This window comes from Anabas testudineus, chromosome 1 (genome assembly GCF_900324465.2).
Source record: "Anabas testudineus chromosome 1, fAnaTes1.2, whole genome shotgun sequence".
NCBI lineage: Eukaryota > Metazoa > Chordata > Actinopteri > Anabantiformes > Anabantidae > Anabas > Anabas testudineus.
This window is the reverse complement of record NC_046610.1, coordinates 16,124,468-16,143,439: the sequence shown is the minus strand read 5'-3', so window position 1 is coordinate 16,143,439 and position 18,972 is coordinate 16,124,468. Positions and strand designations below refer to the sequence as shown.

Below are 18,972 nucleotides of genomic sequence, written 5' to 3'. Positions count from 1 at the left end.
GTCGTCTCTGGTTAATAAGAAGCATTTTGGGATGATCCTCTCCATCATGGCTCTTATTGAGACTGGTGTATTAACTGTTAATGGCAAAAGTCAAGTTGAGCAAGTTGGGAAAGTTTTTTAGTTTAGTTTGTTTTGAGCTCAGTTTGTGGAAATTAATCCTATTGTCATTATTAATGGTGTAATTGTATCCTCTATTACATGGTACTGTAGTTACAATAGTGCTCACCAGGTATTTGTAACATAAGTACATCAGCAAGAAATAATACATTTTATTACCAATTAATCTGCAGATTATTTGCTTAAAAGACACTGTCTAGGAAAGTAGATGTTAATCATATCATTTGCGAAGCAATATCAAGGTTATTTATCATGTTAGGTATAATTATTTGGTTTGTGCTTTAAATACTTATTTATTCAACACAGTCAAGGTTTCTCTTTGCTTTTAAAAAGACTCAGATGGTGAAGTTACTGTACATAGGTTGGTTATGCACAGGATTGGAGGTGTAGAAGCTTGACGCTCACACACAAGTCTGTGTGGGCCAAAAAAAAAAAAAAAAAACAGACACAAATGCAGTGGACTAAAACAAAAAAATGAATGAAAATGAACACATTTAGAAAATCAACCAAACTAAATATACGTGTAGTTTACATTTGTTTGGCTTAAATTTCTCTCATCTGGCCAGAAATCGTTGCATGACAGATGCTCTCTCTCATGCTGATTCTGTCATTGCACATACTATTGGATAATTTGGGAGGCTGTATTGTAAATTTTGATATAGACACTACTAGACAGACATCAATCACCATACATGACTGTGATAAGCTAAGACATTTTTCAGTCAGTCAGACATGCCCTGAAGTAAACTTGCCACTAAACTTTAATATCCCCTCAATGAAATAAAAGTCAGTTACTTTATATAGATCCACATGCTTTCTCAAGCATTTATCAGAGGCTGTCTCATCATTAAAGCACTTTCCCATCAGCTTTAACATTTAGCTGTAGTAGCTGCAGCTTGAATCAATATCTTACCTGAAATGGTCAAAACATTACTAATGGTGCTAGCACCTAACAGGTCTAGATCTAGTCTAGCTGGTAGAGCAGCCAGAAGAGCTGGCCAATATGACAGCACACACTGTAATATGATGTAAATATCACCCGCTATGTTATATACAATCAGTATACAGTGATTCTTTAATCTTTAATTTACCTGCAGTAAATTAAGCAGAAATGCTTTATGGCAATATCAGTATATTTTTTTAGATCAGTTTTTATTTGTAAGGTGTTTAATTGGCTTAATTAGCCATGAGCATACTTTTCTGTTTGACCAATGTCTCAGTTAATTTTATAGAAAATGTTATTATGTATATTATATGTATGTATGTATATTATGACAATAATCTATGTCGTGATTATATAATTACATATATTATGAATTAAACCATCTCAGCATGGTGTTTTATAATGCTTTTACCCATCAAATGTTTGCATTTAATTGTGATTTTATTAAGGTGTCCTTATATGATTATGTCTAATTAGTCTAAAATGTCATCAGTTCCTGCGTAATCAACCTGAGTATTTTGTCACAGTGATGATCTCCTTTGTGCTCCATGTGAACAACATGACATTAGTCAACTGTATGAAATCTCTCTTCACTACAGGTGGCCTAGTGCGTTTTGCTTCTGGTTTCCAGCAGCAATGTCACAGAGGAGCGGGCAAGAGGACCCGGAGCGGTACCTCTTTGTGGACCGCGCTGTGGTGTATAACCCGACAGCACAGGCCGATTGGACTGCGAAGAGGCTAGTATGGATCCCATCAGAACGCCACGGTTTTGAGGCTGCCAGCGTTCGTGAAGAGCGTGGAGATGAGGTGGTGGTGGAGCTGGCAGAGAATGGGAAGAAGGCAGTGGTCAACAAGGATGACATCCAGAAGATGAACCCACCCAAGTTCAGCAAAGTAGAGGACATGGCTGAACTCACCTGTCTGAATGAGGCCTCTGTACTTCACAACCTCAAAGATCGCTACTATTCTGGTCTCATCTATGTAAGTATTTTATTCTGAATCACTTCTAAAAACGTAGTTGTCTTTGATATTCTAGAAACAAACTTAAAGCCTAAAAACAAGCCTATAAATAGTAAAACTGCACTGGTAATAGTTAAAGGCTTTGCAGAGATCAACAACAATTCTCTCCTAAAATGAAAAAGTACTAAAGAGTACTACTACTTGGTCCATGTGCAACATGGAGCATGCTTTTTGAAACTCAAGTGTGGTGTGCTATGGATAACATAGCACACCACACTCAAGTTTCTGAAGTCAAGAGACAAAAAACACATTTCCTTAAATTAATGAGCCTTCACGTCCTACATTATTTGGCAATATCCCCTGTGATTATGACCACTTTGACATGCATTCCTGGAATAACCCAAATACAAAGATTATGGGCCACCTGAGACCAAAAAAGGAAGTAGGGCTGAGGGGTTCACACTTATGTCCACAAAGCCAGAAATTAGCTTGCCTATAGTAGATTTGATGAGACAGATGGTTTGTTTTTTCATCCAGTGCTGATAAATGTTAATTAGTAAACAATGGGGGCATCTTTGCACTGGCTACGAGTTTGATATTAAATTTGTCTAGACCATACTACATATACATCTTCTTAATCTAAACTGTTGTTCCTTGAGACTAATTATGTTTGAGAAAGCTGCAGTTTAGTCTTTCTTCACTCTTCTCTTTGAAAGTAATTACGTGGTTTTTGTGCTATGGCCTCTGAGATTGAGGTTTGGAAGCTTTATGGAGGAAGTCATCACATTTGAAGGGTTGATGAAGACATTATATGTTTTTTGTGTTGATGAGGCGTGATTACATCAGAGTTATTATCCAGTAGATGGCCTGCCAGCCCACCAGCATTTTGGCTTGATGTCCCCCAGTGAATTAACTTAAGGAAAGAATTCACCCGTAGGTATTTTTGCCTACGGGTGCCAATTTAGTTTATTCCAAGGATCAAATGTATATTTTGCCTACAATTTTTGATTGTGTTTTTTATTATATATGTTTTACATTCCCATGCTGTTGAAGAAAAAGTAGAAGATTACATGTTTTGTCCAAGTAACAGTCCAGAGCTCAAACATATTCACGTATTAATGTAGAAAAAAACTAATCCAGAAAACGCTAGGAAACAATAAATTAATTTATGTCAATTAACTCATCATCAATATTTGCTAGAAACTCTTTCAGTTAATCAGCTAATTGTTATAGCTGAAGATATGTTATATTGTTATGTTACTCTATGATGAACCGTTGTAGCAAAAATAGAAATTTAGGTCACATAACAACAATAATAATTTGTAAAAGCAAACAACAAAAGAGTCCCAGAGGTGTAAGGTATATTTTAAAACAAGATGTTTTTCATTGATGTTCTGTAGCTAGGGCCATGCCAACCTAATAAATCAGAATGTTTTTACTTAGAGGTTTTATTCTGCAGTAGAGTCTGAAAAGTATTGATAGCATTATAAGTTCATGTCTTAATGTTAATGAAAGGCTTATGCTGTTGACGTCAGCATTAGGGGTAAAGAGTAGCAGTGTGAGCTCTGCCATGTGATCACTGTCTACTGATGGCTCTCTGCCAAGAGAGGGGTTTGTTTGTGTGTATCTCTTTAGAGCAGATGTTGTTTGCCACCATATTACAACAGTGTTGATCTTTGAAAGTTTGCAAACATACATTATAGGTAGAGCCTCTTTGTATACCTTTTAACAAAAGTGAATAATCAGTTTCTCATGCTGCATATGCTGTAACTTAGAGTATAATGTAACCTCTCAGCCTTCTTCCTACGCAGGCTCCAGCAACACTGTTACCAAGTTAACTGTTTATTTGCTCATTTCAAATTATAGCCCAAGTTAAAAGACCATCTTTGTATTTTTCAGAATATTCAGAAGGCTATTAATGGGGAAAGAAGTGAACCCAGCCCCATCTCTGAGCCCAGGGAGTCCAGTGTTGAGTCACACTGTAACTAAACCGCCTTAACAGAGTTCTTTGTGTTCACTGATAAGCAACATCTGTCTGCTCAAATAACTGAAATGCTTTTTTAGCTGTCAGAAGACATGTGCTCAATCATCAGCCAGTCCATGTCAGCTTTTGACTGTTCTTGCTGTTCTGCAGGGTCACAGAAATGCTTTAATTCTGATCCAGTTTACACGCCTTTTCAAAACGACCATGCTTTAAGTATTTTTCAAAAACAGATGCCTAAGTGAGTTTTAAAAGATCAGAATTGGTCAGCTGTGCCTTAGAAAATAAAATAAACTTAAAGAAAGTGTTAATGAACTAGAGGCATGGGCAACTTCTTCAGATGTTTCTGTTACTTATATGTTAATTGTTAGTCAGGAGAAATAGGGATTATATATTGTTATGATGTCACTGTGCAGTGCAGAGAGCACATCCTGAGGAGGAAAAGTGGAAGCTCCAGCCTGAGAGCTTGGGGGGAAGCCTGTATTTGCAGGCTGTTTCTGTGTTCATTAAACCTACCTGTCACTCTAGCAGGTGTTCACAACTAAAACCTGAAGATCTTTTTATTTTTTTGAATGTCTTCAGTCGCAATATGAAACATCATATATTCACTTCTATATATTACAGAAGTCATCATATAATGGTAATTTCAGCTTAACTGAGGGACATACACATCTCAGTTTCTGTGGAACATCACACACCAATGTCTACATGCCAGTAGAACCATCTTGCTTGACGGAGGTACCATAAGCTTGTCTCCGACTGTAAATCCCCCAGATTATTTTCATTTAGTTACTAAACTCTTTTTTTGTGTTAATCTTCCACTCTGCTCCTCTGAGCTGTCAGAAGAGTAAAAAGTACATTGGTAGGCAGGTTTCTCATTTTAATCGAGTGCTGTTGAGTGAGATTTAAAGCAAATGTAGAGCTTTAATCGTACTAGTCCTCAATATATAATGTTTTAGGGAAATGCATTTATCAATTAACTTCGAAAGTCAAGTTTAAAAAACATGGTAAAGTCCAGTTAATGTTATTTGAGAATGGAGGAGACTGATCTATGCAGTAGAAGAGACCCCAGACATTTCCCCCTTTTTAGAGAAGCTCTGTTGCTAAGCGCTGCTTGTTTCACAGGCATTTATTTGAACATTTCTGGAGAGCTGGGAAGTCTTTCAACTGTGTCAGAGTTCTCCTCTGTTGGCCATTATTTCTCTGGTAGCTCACGTCTGTGTTTACCAGTTCAGACCTATTTATCAGCTCAGAATAACCTGAGTTTAGTGCTTAATGATTAATATATAGTTAATCTACTTGTGGATTACATGTATTTGTTATAGTAACTTTCCTGTAAGTAAAAGTTCCTTTGTGCAGTCTCTGCATTTTTAGAAAGGAATGAACCACAGCATGCTGGCTGGTGTTTTGTTATGCCTGGCTGTTGATGCTTCCAAACCCTTACCCTCAGAGCCCCACTAATCCACCAGATACCCCCTGGGGTCCACCATCAAGGACAACAAGCTGAGTCATTTCTCTCCTAACTGCCTGCACTGGGTGATGAGCACTGATCTGTCTGCCTGGCAGAGTGCCAACTGCAAAGGACTGGGGAAGGGGTCATTATGGCGCGAGTCCTACAAGATGTCTTTCAGCTCAAGAGTTAATGTTTACAATAAATGCCAATTAGCAACTATTGTTCTTAGTAATGTTGTTACCAGTCAGTAATGTAAAATCTGTCATCTGACACTGTGATTCTTGAGTAACAAATTTGTGTTGAAAGCTGTGCCTTAAACACCTCAACACACGGACGAGGTGGGGACTGGGTCTTCAAATCTATCTGGTTATTTTATCCCTGCTCTCCACAGACACAGTGTTTGGATTTAAGTAACCTGTGTTAATTGTACCAATTGTAGCTTATTTTGAGGTAGATTGGACTATATTAAGCCTTATCTTGATAATGAGGTATAGTTTTACTTAATTCAAATTATACAGTAATACATGTAACTATAACTAACATGGCCTCTGGTATGTTAGGTTTGCATATATACACATTAAGTGACAATAATGAATTATTGCCCCCTCCCAGTTGCAGTAATATTGCATTGTTATTTTTAGGTGCTGTGTATGGGTGGTGTGAACATCCAGCCAGGTGACAGATGTAAAGTGTTCTTTTTACTTTTTAGTCCAATACACACATTCCACTTGCCTCCCACAACATGCATTGGTCATTGTTGTTCCAGTTCAGCAACTAGATTAGCAGGCCCTGGGCCCCGTGCAGTCCATTGGACTGCCTCAGACAACAAGATTAAAAGAATGTAGCTTTGCAACGCAGCCAAGCACAGGGATCAGAAAGGTGAAAGAAGAGGGAGGGATCCAGTGAAAACAACAGAAGGAAAGTTAAGATCATTCCATTCACTAACAGGATATGAATGAGAGAAAAGGATATGGGGCAGTAAAGTGCCAGGTGGGACTGGTTAGGGAAATTCAAAATTCTCTTTTAGCTTATTTATAGCCTGATCATGAATGCATATATGTCTGTGTTATGCATCAGCATTGTAGTTTGTTGTTGTTGTGTGTCAAGTTTTTATTGGCAGGTCTCTTCATTGGGTAAAAAGCCTTAATCTGGCAACACGATACTGTATCCCCACCCCCAATCACAATGCACATTAAATTAATGCGGTAGGAGACATACTGCATGTCAATATAGTGTTGTGGCTTAAATCACAAACCCTTGGTTCAGAAAAAACAGATGGTGAATTGCCACATTTGAAAAGGTTGACTGTGATGAGTAAGGAGTAATTTTAACACTGCTGGATGCAAAGTATAACATCAGTCAGCAGTCATTTGCACCAGTGTCTTTTGACCAAACAGAAAAACAAGCCTTAAAGTTAATCAATGATATTTGAGTCAGTATTAATTTCTACAGGTATCTTTGCATCCCAAAAAATCCACATTGAGAACCATTCCTGTGTTTTTTGAGTCTTTTTGGTTCTCATAACAGTGCACTAAAAGGGTCTCAGTCACTTTTCTGTTTGCTCACTGTCCATTTAGTGCACAGTATAGTCAATAATAATGTACAAAATATTGAGTGTTAAATTACAGCTGCTGCTGATGAATTAACAGTGAACCATATTTTCTTTTCTTTCCATAGACATACTCTGGTCTCTTCTGTGTGGTTATAAATCCCTACAAAAATTTGCCCATCTACTCAGAGAACATCATTGAGATGTACAGGGGCAAAAAGAGGCATGAAATGCCCCCTCACATCTACGCCATCTCAGAATCTGCATACAGATGCATGCTACAAGGTAAGTCTGAATGTAATATGGTATACAATAAATTTGGCAAGATACGTATTTATCAGCTTATTTGTCATAAAAGCTTCAATATCAGACTCTCTGATGTTAAAGTTTGTATATGGAAATGCAGTAAAACCTCACACACAACCAAATTACTAGGCTGTCTTCTTTCTCCTTGTGAATTAGACTGTATGGTGTTAATGCTATTGATCTTGAATTATCTGTGCTACAGTGTTATTTTCAACCATGTCTCCAGCAAGCAAGACTAAAGACTCTGCTTGAAAATATCCCTGTTTCTGCATAAATATGACCTAAAACCTTTCATGTCCTAGTCCTAAAACTAGATAAAGGGAACAGATTTAAACTTGAGACAAAAAAACATGTCAATCAAAAGTATGTGAACCTCTAGGATTAAGCAACCACAGAGTAGCATCTAGAAAACGTCCTCTATTGCATTGGCTAACATCAATGTTCATCAGTCCACCATCTAGAGAACGATAATGGTGTACGTAACAATAATGGTGTGCATGGCAGAGTTGCAAGGAGAAAGCCTCTAATCTCCAACCATCTAAAGTTTGCTCAGTGGTTAGTCTTGTGGAAATGCAGTGGAAGGACCTGAAGCAGGCATTTCGATCAAGAAAATCCATTAACATCGCGAGCTGAAACTGTCCTATAAGGGAGGCCAGGCTAAAATGATGCAAATATCCAGGCCTGATAAACAGTTGAAGTTATTGCTGAATTTGGGCTTCATCTTTTGGAGTACAGCTGACCCTTTAACAGAACAACACTACTTTTCGTCTGTGGCATTCAGTCTACCCTAGTTGCTGTTGTCACATTTTTTTGGTTTTAATTTGTGTAAGAACATAAAATCTTGTAAATGAATACAGCCAATACTGGATGATGTGTTCAAAGATCTTCGCCTGATAGCTGGCAAGCTTCCCAGCTCTATGAGCAGTGACTGATTGGGATCAGACCAGCGAGAACAGAGAGGGTGACCCCTTTGTGTTCTACAATAAGTTCTTTGTGTGATTGCAAGGGCTGACCAGTGGGGATGGTGACAAACTGGACAGTCCCATCAGTCCTTTTAGGTTTTGCTTTCTCTATCTTGGTACACAGAAACAAGTTTTTGTAGCGTCAACCAACACTATTGTCAGTAACTGACATTTGTAAGTCATGCTTTTAATACTTTTCTTTTATACTGTCATATGTTCAGATATTTCATGTAGAGCTTTAATATAAAAAATATTGTCACTTCCATTTCTTCACAACCTCAATTCCCCACCCATTAGACAGACATGTAGGGGAAGGACAGTTTGACTTTTTAATGAAATGATGAAAAGGAAACAAATATAATGTGCCTAAAATAATTGAAAAAATCTGATCGTAGAGCTAGTGGAAAAACTGTAACCCATTTCTAGTTATGGTCATATTAGAATTAACTGAGTTGTGTTTAAAAAGGAGGTTTGTAGGTTGGAGATTAGTGGAGGCCAGCTGCCATTCAGCTGTGACCCATAGCATTTGGGCAAGTCGGTTTACATAAGAAAATATATTAGACAAAACATGTATCAGCACATACCTTTTTATCAGTTTGACTTAAAAGTCATACAAAAATCCAATATTGCCATAAACCATGGTCCAGTAAGCTATGGAAACCGTGAACAGTTTTGATAAAATCACTTAACTGTTTGAGTAATTTATCAAAAATAATCAGTTTTCTGCTTCTCACAGCCTTATGTTATTGTTAGTGAAATATTTATATTATTATTATTATTTATATTTTACTTTGGAGTGCTAGTTGGACAAAACAACCAATTTAATTATGTCACTTAGGTCTGTTGCAGTTGTAATGACCATTTTCCACACATGTATTTTATCAGATAAACAAGTTCGTGGTAAATCAGCAGATTATCAAAATTAAAATAAAGCCTAGTTACAGCCCCAACTCAATACATTGAAAGATATTAAACAGACAGCTGACTTAATTGTAACCATATTGCCCAATTCTGTTCCCTGTTATCTCTGAATGATTAGAACAGATCTTTCACACTTCAAGTTTAGCCTTTGCAGCCCGAGTTGCCATCTAAACAAAAAAAAACCTTATGAGACAAAAAACATGTCTGTAATTTACGACCTTTGGAGCTGAGCATATTGGTGAATCATATTTACAGCTGAAAGGTGTCTGAAGCTTGCAGTGCTGTGTTAATTACTGAAACATTGCTGTGAAACCAGTAAGTGCTTAGATGGGAGGTTAAATGAGGTGCTACCTAACAAAGATAGGGTGTTGAAGCAGACCTGTAGAAATTGCTGCACATCTGTCATTGATTAGAGGAGACTTTACATAATTGCCTTAACTGTCCTGCTGCTAAGAACTCGCTAATGTACAAGAAGCTAATCTTATATCAGAAAATGTGTAGGAAGACTTGGAAAACTTGTGTCGATGATTGGTTATGTCAGCAGTTGTGATGGATCCCAAGAGTATGTATCAACAGCACTGAAAGTGTCCCAAGGTCTGGTTATGAAACAGGGGCTCTTTGTTTTGGTGGAAATGGAGAAAGACCCCCTTCTTGAGCCTTTCCCTGGTGTTTAATAAGGGCACAATGTCAAGTCCAGCTGGATCCAGCTTGGTTTAGTGAGATTTTACCAAAAACAGAGCTCTTTGATTTCTCTTAGAGGTCAATTTCTTTAACAATGAACAAAGCACTCCTGATACAGTATATTGCATGTCAGCAACATTGCTGATAGTTATGAAAGATTAAACTAAGTGTCTGAAGAATGCAAAGCATGACCCATAGAGTTCTCAGTGAACTGTACAGTGTAACTTATACTGTCAGGAATGTGTGATAAAATGAGCTTGGGAGTGTTTTTAATGGCACACACACTCTATAAACAGCAGCCCACCTGGCACCAATCAGGTCTGTAGCAAACAGTAACAGCTTTTTAAAGCTATCTTCCATGTCGGTTCTTTCAACATCAGTCTCCTTTTGGGAAACACCAGCGTGTGTTAATCACACAGGAAATTTTTTGCTTATCTTTGGAAAAAGCAATTCACCATGACATTCCACATTCCACTAGGAGCTGTTGTCCAGATTAAAAGGAGCCGATTTTTGATGACGCTTAAATTGCTCATTCAGATCGATTTGAAGGGCTACTCCATATTCTTTTGTAGAAGATCCCATTAAAGCTGATTAGTTATAGTGCACAAACAGCTGGAACTAAAACACATTTGTATTCTTTTAACTGTTACTTAAAATAACTTTCTGTATTGCCTTCAAATTGGGTTTAATTGAGACTGTAGCTAAAACTACTAGAAGAGGACCACTAAATATAGTTATGTGTACTATGAGCTACAAAAAGGAGCTTCCTGTAGAGATAGTATGCATTAAACTAATGCTCTGATTTACAGTCTTCACAAATTGTAAGCAGGGAGCAGTAATTATATTCAATTTTCACTAAATGAGATACTGGAAGTGATAACATTTATTGGAACATTATTTTACAATGCAGCATTATGAGCTAAAATATATACATATTAAATATGTATGTCTTTTTCCCTCCAGCCTTGTCCCTTTAGCCTTTAATGATATGATTTTGCACCTAATGTAAACATTAACTGCAAACTGGTTAAATGATTGCCATCAATGCTGTTAGCATAAATATCTTTTATAAAAATCTAAATCCTGTTGTCAGTGTTTCTCAGACACAGTTAATCTCAGACACAGTTAATCTCCCTATCAGACTTCAATACGGATTTTCCTTCTCAGGAATGGTCCACATAAGAAACCAAACAGTCTGGACCTCCACTGCATTTGTTCCCATCCGTAACTTCTTGGCGAAAGCATCAGCCTCCGATTCTGCCCACACCAGAGGTCCTTTCCATTGTTCCCCTAAAATGGATAGTTTAAAAATAATCACTGCTTTGACTTTTAAGCCTTACTGACAGATATCACTGTGCCAAAGCATAGCAGAGTTCCATTTAACCAATAGTATTTTTATTTGTTATTATTATTGTTAATATTATTTGAAAAGTATAGTGGGGTAGGAGACTAGTATGGTTCATGCCACTAAAAACATAAAGCTGCTAAAGAACATATGGTGTTCCATCCCAAGGAAAGCTGCCCAAACATCACAAGCCCTTTCTGTTTTATGGGAAACATTTTCTGTGCCAGAAAAACACAGCATATCTAGAATTCTTCAAAATCAGCACATTTTTGTTTGGTTGCTATTACAGTTACAGTAAAGTACAACACACATGCTCCATCTAAATAGGCTTAAAAGACAATTCATAATTGCCACATGGGATAATTAACCACTACCTTGTTTGTGGTAATCCATTCATGGCCATTGTAGTTTTTGGTTTAAAAAATGGTTAACATTTTAAAAATGTGACTGGAAAATCATGATGTTGTATCTGTAGAAGGATTGAATAGTGGACTTTAAACAGTGTCAGTAGTCCTTTTTGTTCGTAAAACAAATATAACTAAATTGAAACTGTAGGTTTTCTGTAGATTTGGACTCATTGCCGACCTCAAGGCTAGATAAGCTCAGTAGCAACCACAAGATTCATAAAACATAATGTTGGCAGAGTTGTAGACTAATGGAGTGCATTAGTTCAGAGTCCGTTATGATGTCTCATTACTTTACTCAGGACTGTGTAAGTGTATACAAACCAGATTTAAATGACATCCTCCATACACTCTTTAATTAACCTTATTGTACCTGTAAGGGTGGACAACGTTCACAAAGTTTAGTGATCAACAACCAGAGTAATTGAAGACACTGATGTAGCTGTGTAGGTTCTTCAAGGAAGTATTTGTTATGATTCCACAGTTCATTGTTGATTGGTAATTGGATTATAGTTCAGATGTATTTTAACCAGACTTTATTGTTGAGATTTGCTTCTGGAAAAAGGACAAAAAAACCCAAAAGCTGACATTATGGTGGATTGTGCTGAAGGAGAAACTGATCATGAGATAGCGCTGTAGTATTAGGTGTTCCTGTGTTTAGATCACTATGGGTTTGTGGAGGTTTTTATCCCACTGTGATACTTCAGTAACATCTAGATTAGTGCAAAAGACTTTTTTTGAGGTGAGCATTTGAACTTCATTGCCACTTGTAAATGCAGGCATCACCCATGAGTTAAGACACTGGCCCAGGCCTAGTGTGACACAGCTTCACAATGAGCTCACTGTCGTGAGCTGAGATCAGCTCCCTTCCTTTCACCCCTCCCTCTATCTTTAAGGGAGCTTGTAAGGAAGATTTTAGCTTGTAGCAGTTCCATAATGTTCTTTAGATCTGTACTGTTCAACAGAAACACTTGTCATGTGTTGAGATTTATGTTGTCTTACTTCTTTTATAGTTGTACAACTTTATGTCATTTCAAAATAACTAAATCGAGTTAAGAAATTGTATTCAAACCTCTTCTCAGCTTTAACTAATATTCTATGCAGTATCTTGGGAGGATCTTCACTGTGCTTGAAGATAATACAGTAGTCATGTGATGCTGGCAAGATGACTACCAATCATGTGAAACCTGTAAAACAGTGCTTATGACCATCAATAATATTACAGAAAAACAACCCCTCCTTGGGTAGTTCTCATCTGCTCAGTCCCAAGTCACCTAGCCTGGAGAGGTTGTTATGGTCATAGCAAGTTAGTGAATGGAAGTGACTGGATGGTGTCTTTACAGTGTGTCTGTGGCCAGCATGATAAAAAAGACACAAGCTTTCTGCATTGTCTGTGCAATTCAGATAGGGATGTGAATGTAAAGAGATCTATGGGCTAATGGGGGATTGTGTTTGCATTTGTGCTGTACAGAACAGCAGTTGACATCAGGTTCTGGGAGATCATGAAGGATTGAACTAGATTTAGTGCATGTGTGCAAGCCCTTTGTTACAGTGCTTAACTGCAGGAATTGCTTGGTCAAAGCCAGAAAACCCAGGTTGTCACACCTTAGCTGTCCAGCTGTGTCCTCAGTCAGATAGCATTTGATTATTTCACCCTAAAGGAACTTAGTCAGCACTTCAGTCCAGGAAACCTTCCCCTCTGACAGAACGGCCACAGCATGCACACAGTGAGCTGAAATATTTATATTGGGGTTTTGAACAATTGACCCATCACTACATGCTTCTGGCATTGCATCAACTATTACTTTATAGATTTTGATAACCCTGGGATAGTGGACCTAAATTTTGTTGTTTTACAGCAATAAGAAAATAAATGAATCTTAACAGATTGTCCCTCCAAATCCTCTTTTGATCCCTCAGAAATAATCTGAGGCTTCCCTGGGGGGCTCCTGACCTGCATTTTTTGGTAACCACTGTTTTGGAGTATATACATTTGAGTGTTCCTATTTTTTAAATAATACGAACGTTTAAATACAAAATAAGTTGGGTTTTATAAAGTAGGTAATTAATTTTTCCTATGGTGACAGAGCAGGGAGCTTCAGACCACTAACAATTTTTTGTTGTTAATTTTCTGTAAATGTAATATTGTTGTGCTGGTCTGAGTGCTTGCTGAAGCAGGTTGTGAGAGTTACTGTAGAGTGGTGCCCTTTCCACCTAGTACAACACTTCAGTCACACTCTTTTGGCCTTACAACTTGTTGCTGAAGTCAAACCTGTACAGCTTTGTACAGCAGTTTTCAGGCTTTAAGTAACCACTAAATTAATTGATGAAAATGTGAAAACATCTTTGGATTAATGCAGATGTTAAGGTTAGAATTTGTTCAGTCACTCAGCTATGTTTAAATTAAGATCTCTCTCCGCGAGTTATTGATTGCTTACCTCTCCCAAGTCAATCTACTAATGCACTTTTAACTCCTTCAATTATCAAACTTGCAGACTTTGCAGTACTGTAGTATTGTAGTATTAATGACCACCTGGGATTATGCCCAAAATTGATCAGCTCGTCAAACAGAGATGCTGTAAACTGTCTTAGCTAGAAGGAAATAAGGTAGATCAAATGTTCACCTTAAAATGTGTTTTTATCATGTTTTGTTTAATAGATTTACTTGCACATGCTTGTATAATGTAGCTGTGGGGATAAATCCGTATTATTTGGTTTAATGTTGTTTTGGCATCATTGTAATTGTTTAATTTATTTTTTCTTTAATCATTTAAAGATTCCTGAGATTTAATAGAAAAGGTCTTATTTTGATGAAAGTATTTTTATTATGTAATTATTATAATTGAAGGAAGTTAATTTCACATATTTTAATGCAATACAGCTATTTCCAAATATGAATAATTGAGGGTCATAGAATACGATTTGAAGGAACAGTGAAGCATCAAGTTGTCAAGTGCAGAAAGTCTTATCTAATCTTTGGACTTCTTGCTGTTGCTGCTCGGTCAGCCATGTGACTGGACAAGAGGCCCCAGTCCCTGTGTTGGGGGGAATTTTTATAGATCCTTCAACATAATATTTAAACCCAGTATATTCCATGTAAATGGCAAAAGTATTGTTTTTATGAACTTAATTCAGATCCGGTAATAGCTTAGAAATGAAACGCATTCTGTAAAACATTGGAAACTGGATATTATGTGGATGAATGCAGAGTCTATACATATTGACCCTGCCTGTTACAAACCAATACTATTTTCATTAGTGACCATTACCTTACTTAGATACCGTGGCCATACTAGATTTATCAAGACTAAAAATGCAAAGATAGATGAAGGACAGCATATTAATAGACATTTGGAGGAGCCTGTATTGCAAACAGTTGAATAAACATAGTGGTATAGGCTTTTTGAATTTGATCAGCAGCTCTGTTGTGTAAAGGGCTGCATTTTGCAAGATGAAAGCTGTTTTTCTACTAAATAAAGTAATCTGTAATTGATCGTATACAGTAAAATCAGGTATTACTGGCCTAGATCCAAATATTAAAATTATAATAAGAGTCAGCACCTTCTAGTTTATAATGCAAAGCTGACATTACAGTTGGCTTATCTCACCTGTGCAGTGGTTTGACTTCCCACTGCTGCTTTTCCACACTTCTGACATTGCATCTTAGAAAGTACCTGTGTTGAAATGCCATGGAGCTTGGGCCTACTGAAAAAAATATTATTCTAACAATTCTGTGAAGTTAATACCTTTAATGGCATGCTCACAATTGCACATTAAATTGGACTTTGTCCTTCACATTCGCAGTCCACTGATAAGACTTAGCACAGAGTTTTGGTAATGGTGTCAATCAAATGTTAGAGAGGCTAATTTGAAGACCAGTTTCTGACGTTGACTTCTCCCTTCTTGTCTCCACAGATCGAGAAGACCAATCAATTCTTTGCACGTGAGTATGCAGGTTTATTTCACTAATGCATAAATGTACACTAAGTGGTTTTTACTAGAATGGTTGTTATTACGGGACATTATTTTTGATTATTTGCTTATTACATTAAATTATTTCTGATAAAAAAACTGTGTTAGGCATCTATGTCCCACATGTTCATGCATCAGTATCTTACATTGTTACATTGAGCACGTGGCTCAAATAAATAGCATAAGATTTATTGTCAGTGTCTCCTTTCCCTTCAGTATTTTAGAACATGATATTGTGCAGTGTATTCTTTCTGTAGACTTTTTGCTTATTTGTCTAAATGAAATGAAATTTAAAGTGACACAAGTTAAGAAGGTCAGTGAGGGTAAACCAGTCGCCTTGAGGCTTGACAGTGATTTTAAATTGTTCATCTTGGTGATACTGACCAGACTATCTCTACTTGAGAGAGAAAAGTGAGAAATGTGGTGTCTGATAAAAAGCCTGACATTTCAGCTTCACAGCCCTCTCGTGTCATTTCGGTGACAAGTATCTAGAGATGACAGGAATGTGGCCATAGAAAATGTGAGACAGGGTATCAAGACATGAGCTTTTTTCCTGAAGGGTGAAGAAGGTGAAAGGCCTTACAGATAACTATAATATAGCAAAACTACAAGGCTAAAGCTTTCTGTAGTGCTGTGTGTAAAAAAGCCATCAAGCTTTTTAGATGATCAAGCTAGCAACCTAAAAAATGTATAAAGCTCACATGACATGATTAAGTAAGCAGTACCTGTTCAAGTGGCTTGTCTTTTGAAATTGGCAACTGAGGAATCTCACACCCAGCAGTTCAAGGCCAACAACAGAGACATCCCTCTATGATTACTCTTTGTGCACAGTAGCCAAAAAGACTGACAGCACTTACACACCACTGTCCCAGTTTGTATTTTGAGCCACATTGCACTTGCTCATCTGAAACCAAAACAATATTTTGTGCATACTTGGTGTATGCAGATTTGCACTTACTGTAAAACCTCAGGTATGCTCTAAATCTAAACTGCTGCCCCCAAAGTTTTTGCATGGCTTTGAGGACTTGAGAAAGTTTCTTTCTTGTTTTTCTATGCAATGGTCACTGTATGACAGGGCAGTACAGACATCCACACAACCACAACCACAAGCCTAAGCTGAACTGACATTTAAAAAATATATTGCAGAGAAAGACATGCGTCACATCCACTCGTAGAGTTATATTTGTTTTTCTTTTTTTATTTTGTAGTGAGTCAAAAGAAGGGCTTGTAAATCTGTAGAGATAAAGGAGGACAGTACATCTTTGATTTATTGATCACCCAGTAATGGAGATGTAGAATCATTCTAAATGATTTATTCTAAACAGCTTGATGGTTCACTATTCTAAGAATGTTTTTTCTTGTGTGCATTGTCTTTTTTTTATGTCTTGCAGAGGTGAGTCGGGAGCTGGCAAGACGGAAAACACAAAAAAGGTCATTCAGTACCTCGCACATGTTGCCTCCTCCCACAAAGGAAGAAAAGATCACAACATTCCTGTGAGTATTGAACTCTAATAACTTAAAGGTTATTAGAGTTTTGTTTTTTTTTTTTTGTTTTTTTATGTAAGAATGACGGTTGTATGCACACTGTGGTGGTGAGGGGGTGGAGGGGTTACATGAAAATAAGATATCAACAACCTCAACACAGACACATCAGCAGAATGGAAGATGTCAGGCAAAGGTAGAACGCTACTGTTGGTGATTTAACAAGGTGATCTAAAGTGTGAATTTACTGACCATTACTGATAATTACTAGTATAGGTATAAGTATAGATACCAATACAGTACCTGTAATACAATGACATGCCCTTGTGCACCAGATTGATGTACACACAATCTAACAATTTGCATTTGTTTATCTGTAACAAACAGCCAGAATCACCTAAACCAGTGAAACTACAGGCAAGTCTTTATCCTTTCTTATACATTTCATGTGCATGCTTTTTCTCTCAGTGAAACTTTCTATTTTATAACCTGGGTTTAAAATACTGTACATCTGCTAAAGACTTTACTTACTAATGGTTAATTGGATGGTGTCAATCAGTCCAAACATCAGTAACATCAGCCTTAACATTTGAGTTAAAATTCCTGAACAATAAAAACATAATATTTAGCATGTAATTTTGTCTCTTTTCATCAGGGACAAAATGCAGTTGTAAGTAAATTTCAAAACTAGCATGATCTTATAGAATCTCTTTGTTGTGTTTTATGTACTGTGTTCAAGATGTGCCATATTGTAAATTAGCATGCCATTGCTGTCAGTGAGTGAAACATAATCACACACATGTTTTTGTTTGTTGATATAGCTACATGCTAGGCATTGTTGCCAACAATAGAATGATAATTGTAGTCAGTGCAGTTTAATGGCTTTTCTTATAGGTGTTTCAAACTGTTAAGATTGAGCTGGTAATCACACCTGTCTTGTTTAATTGTCAGCTGAGCAAAGCAAGATTATAATTAAGTTTACCTGTGAGAGGTCATCAGTGCTTAGACCTGACTGGGACCCAGAGTTAGTCCTTGTGTCCATCTGATGTGACTGAATTATACCTGAGATGCAGGATAAACATAAATAACTACATCCTAATCAAAGACACCAGCAGTAATTTGGGTCTTGAGAACCAGGATTTTAGTTTTAGTTGTGTTCATATACTGCTGTGCTAATATTCTTGAACTACAGGTTCATTTGTATCCATGACATTAATGCTATTTATTATTTTCCATAATAACAATTTAATCTCCCCATGTCCTACAGAGTGGAACCCTGTTTTATGTGAGTAGTATGTAGTTTCTCATCTGTTTCACCTCACTTACAATATCAACAGGGTGCTTTACACACAAAATAACTATTCATTCTTTAATATTGCCTGAAGTTGGGCAGTACATTATTTTCATCCACCTGCTGTGATTTTTCTGTAACGTCTGCACTGCATGATCTTTTGTTCTCACTAATTCACTCAGAGCTGCTTCTTTTAACATTTACCATTTATATTACTTACTTATTAATAGCTTCATAGAAATATAATTATTATTATTATTGCTATAATTCTAATTTAATAAATTGAGCTCCCATGATGTGGATGGAACTCATGTTTAATTATAGAATGAAACAGGTCATTTTTAACTTTGTTCCCGCTGTTGACATGTTAGCACATTTTAGATTTGCCACTATGTGTTTAAATGTAGTTGTGACTTTAAAAAGTAGCAATATATTTACTGATAGCAACTTTATAGTTGGCAAATTGTAGCAAAACTGCTGATGTTATATATATGACAATTTGTCTGCGCTCCTAAACATGTCATAGAGTGCTGTTAATGCTTAAAACTGCAATTTCAGTATTAAAACAGTTAGGTATTGGGACATAGTGCCAGTCTGTATGTACA

At 36.9% G+C, this 18,972-nt stretch overlaps 1 protein-coding gene across 3 annotated transcripts in view; it reads left to right on the top strand.

Annotated features, from left to right (window-relative positions):
- The window catches only part of LOC113161677 (myosin-10-like), a 45,774-nt gene that overhangs the window by 971 nt on the left and 25,831 nt on the right, over positions 1 to 18,972 (top strand). The window contains exons 2-8 of one of the 3 annotated variants that reach the window (XM_026359442.1): positions 1,660 to 2,041; positions 7,132 to 7,288; positions 15,538 to 15,565; positions 16,986 to 17,088; positions 17,464 to 17,493; positions 17,732 to 17,746; positions 18,344 to 18,361. In XM_026359442.1, coding sequence (XP_026215227.1) covers positions 1,697 to 2,041; positions 7,132 to 7,288; positions 15,538 to 15,565; positions 16,986 to 17,088; positions 17,464 to 17,493; positions 17,732 to 17,746; positions 18,344 to 18,361 — 696 coding nt within the window. In that variant the 5' untranslated portion in view covers positions 1,660 to 1,696. Of the gene's footprint in view, positions 1 to 1,659; positions 2,042 to 7,131; positions 7,289 to 15,537; positions 15,566 to 16,985; positions 17,089 to 17,463; positions 17,494 to 17,731; positions 17,747 to 18,343; positions 18,362 to 18,972 lie in introns of those variants that run through there. The other 2 variants (XM_026359443.2, XM_026359444.1) reach the window with 2 other exon arrangements.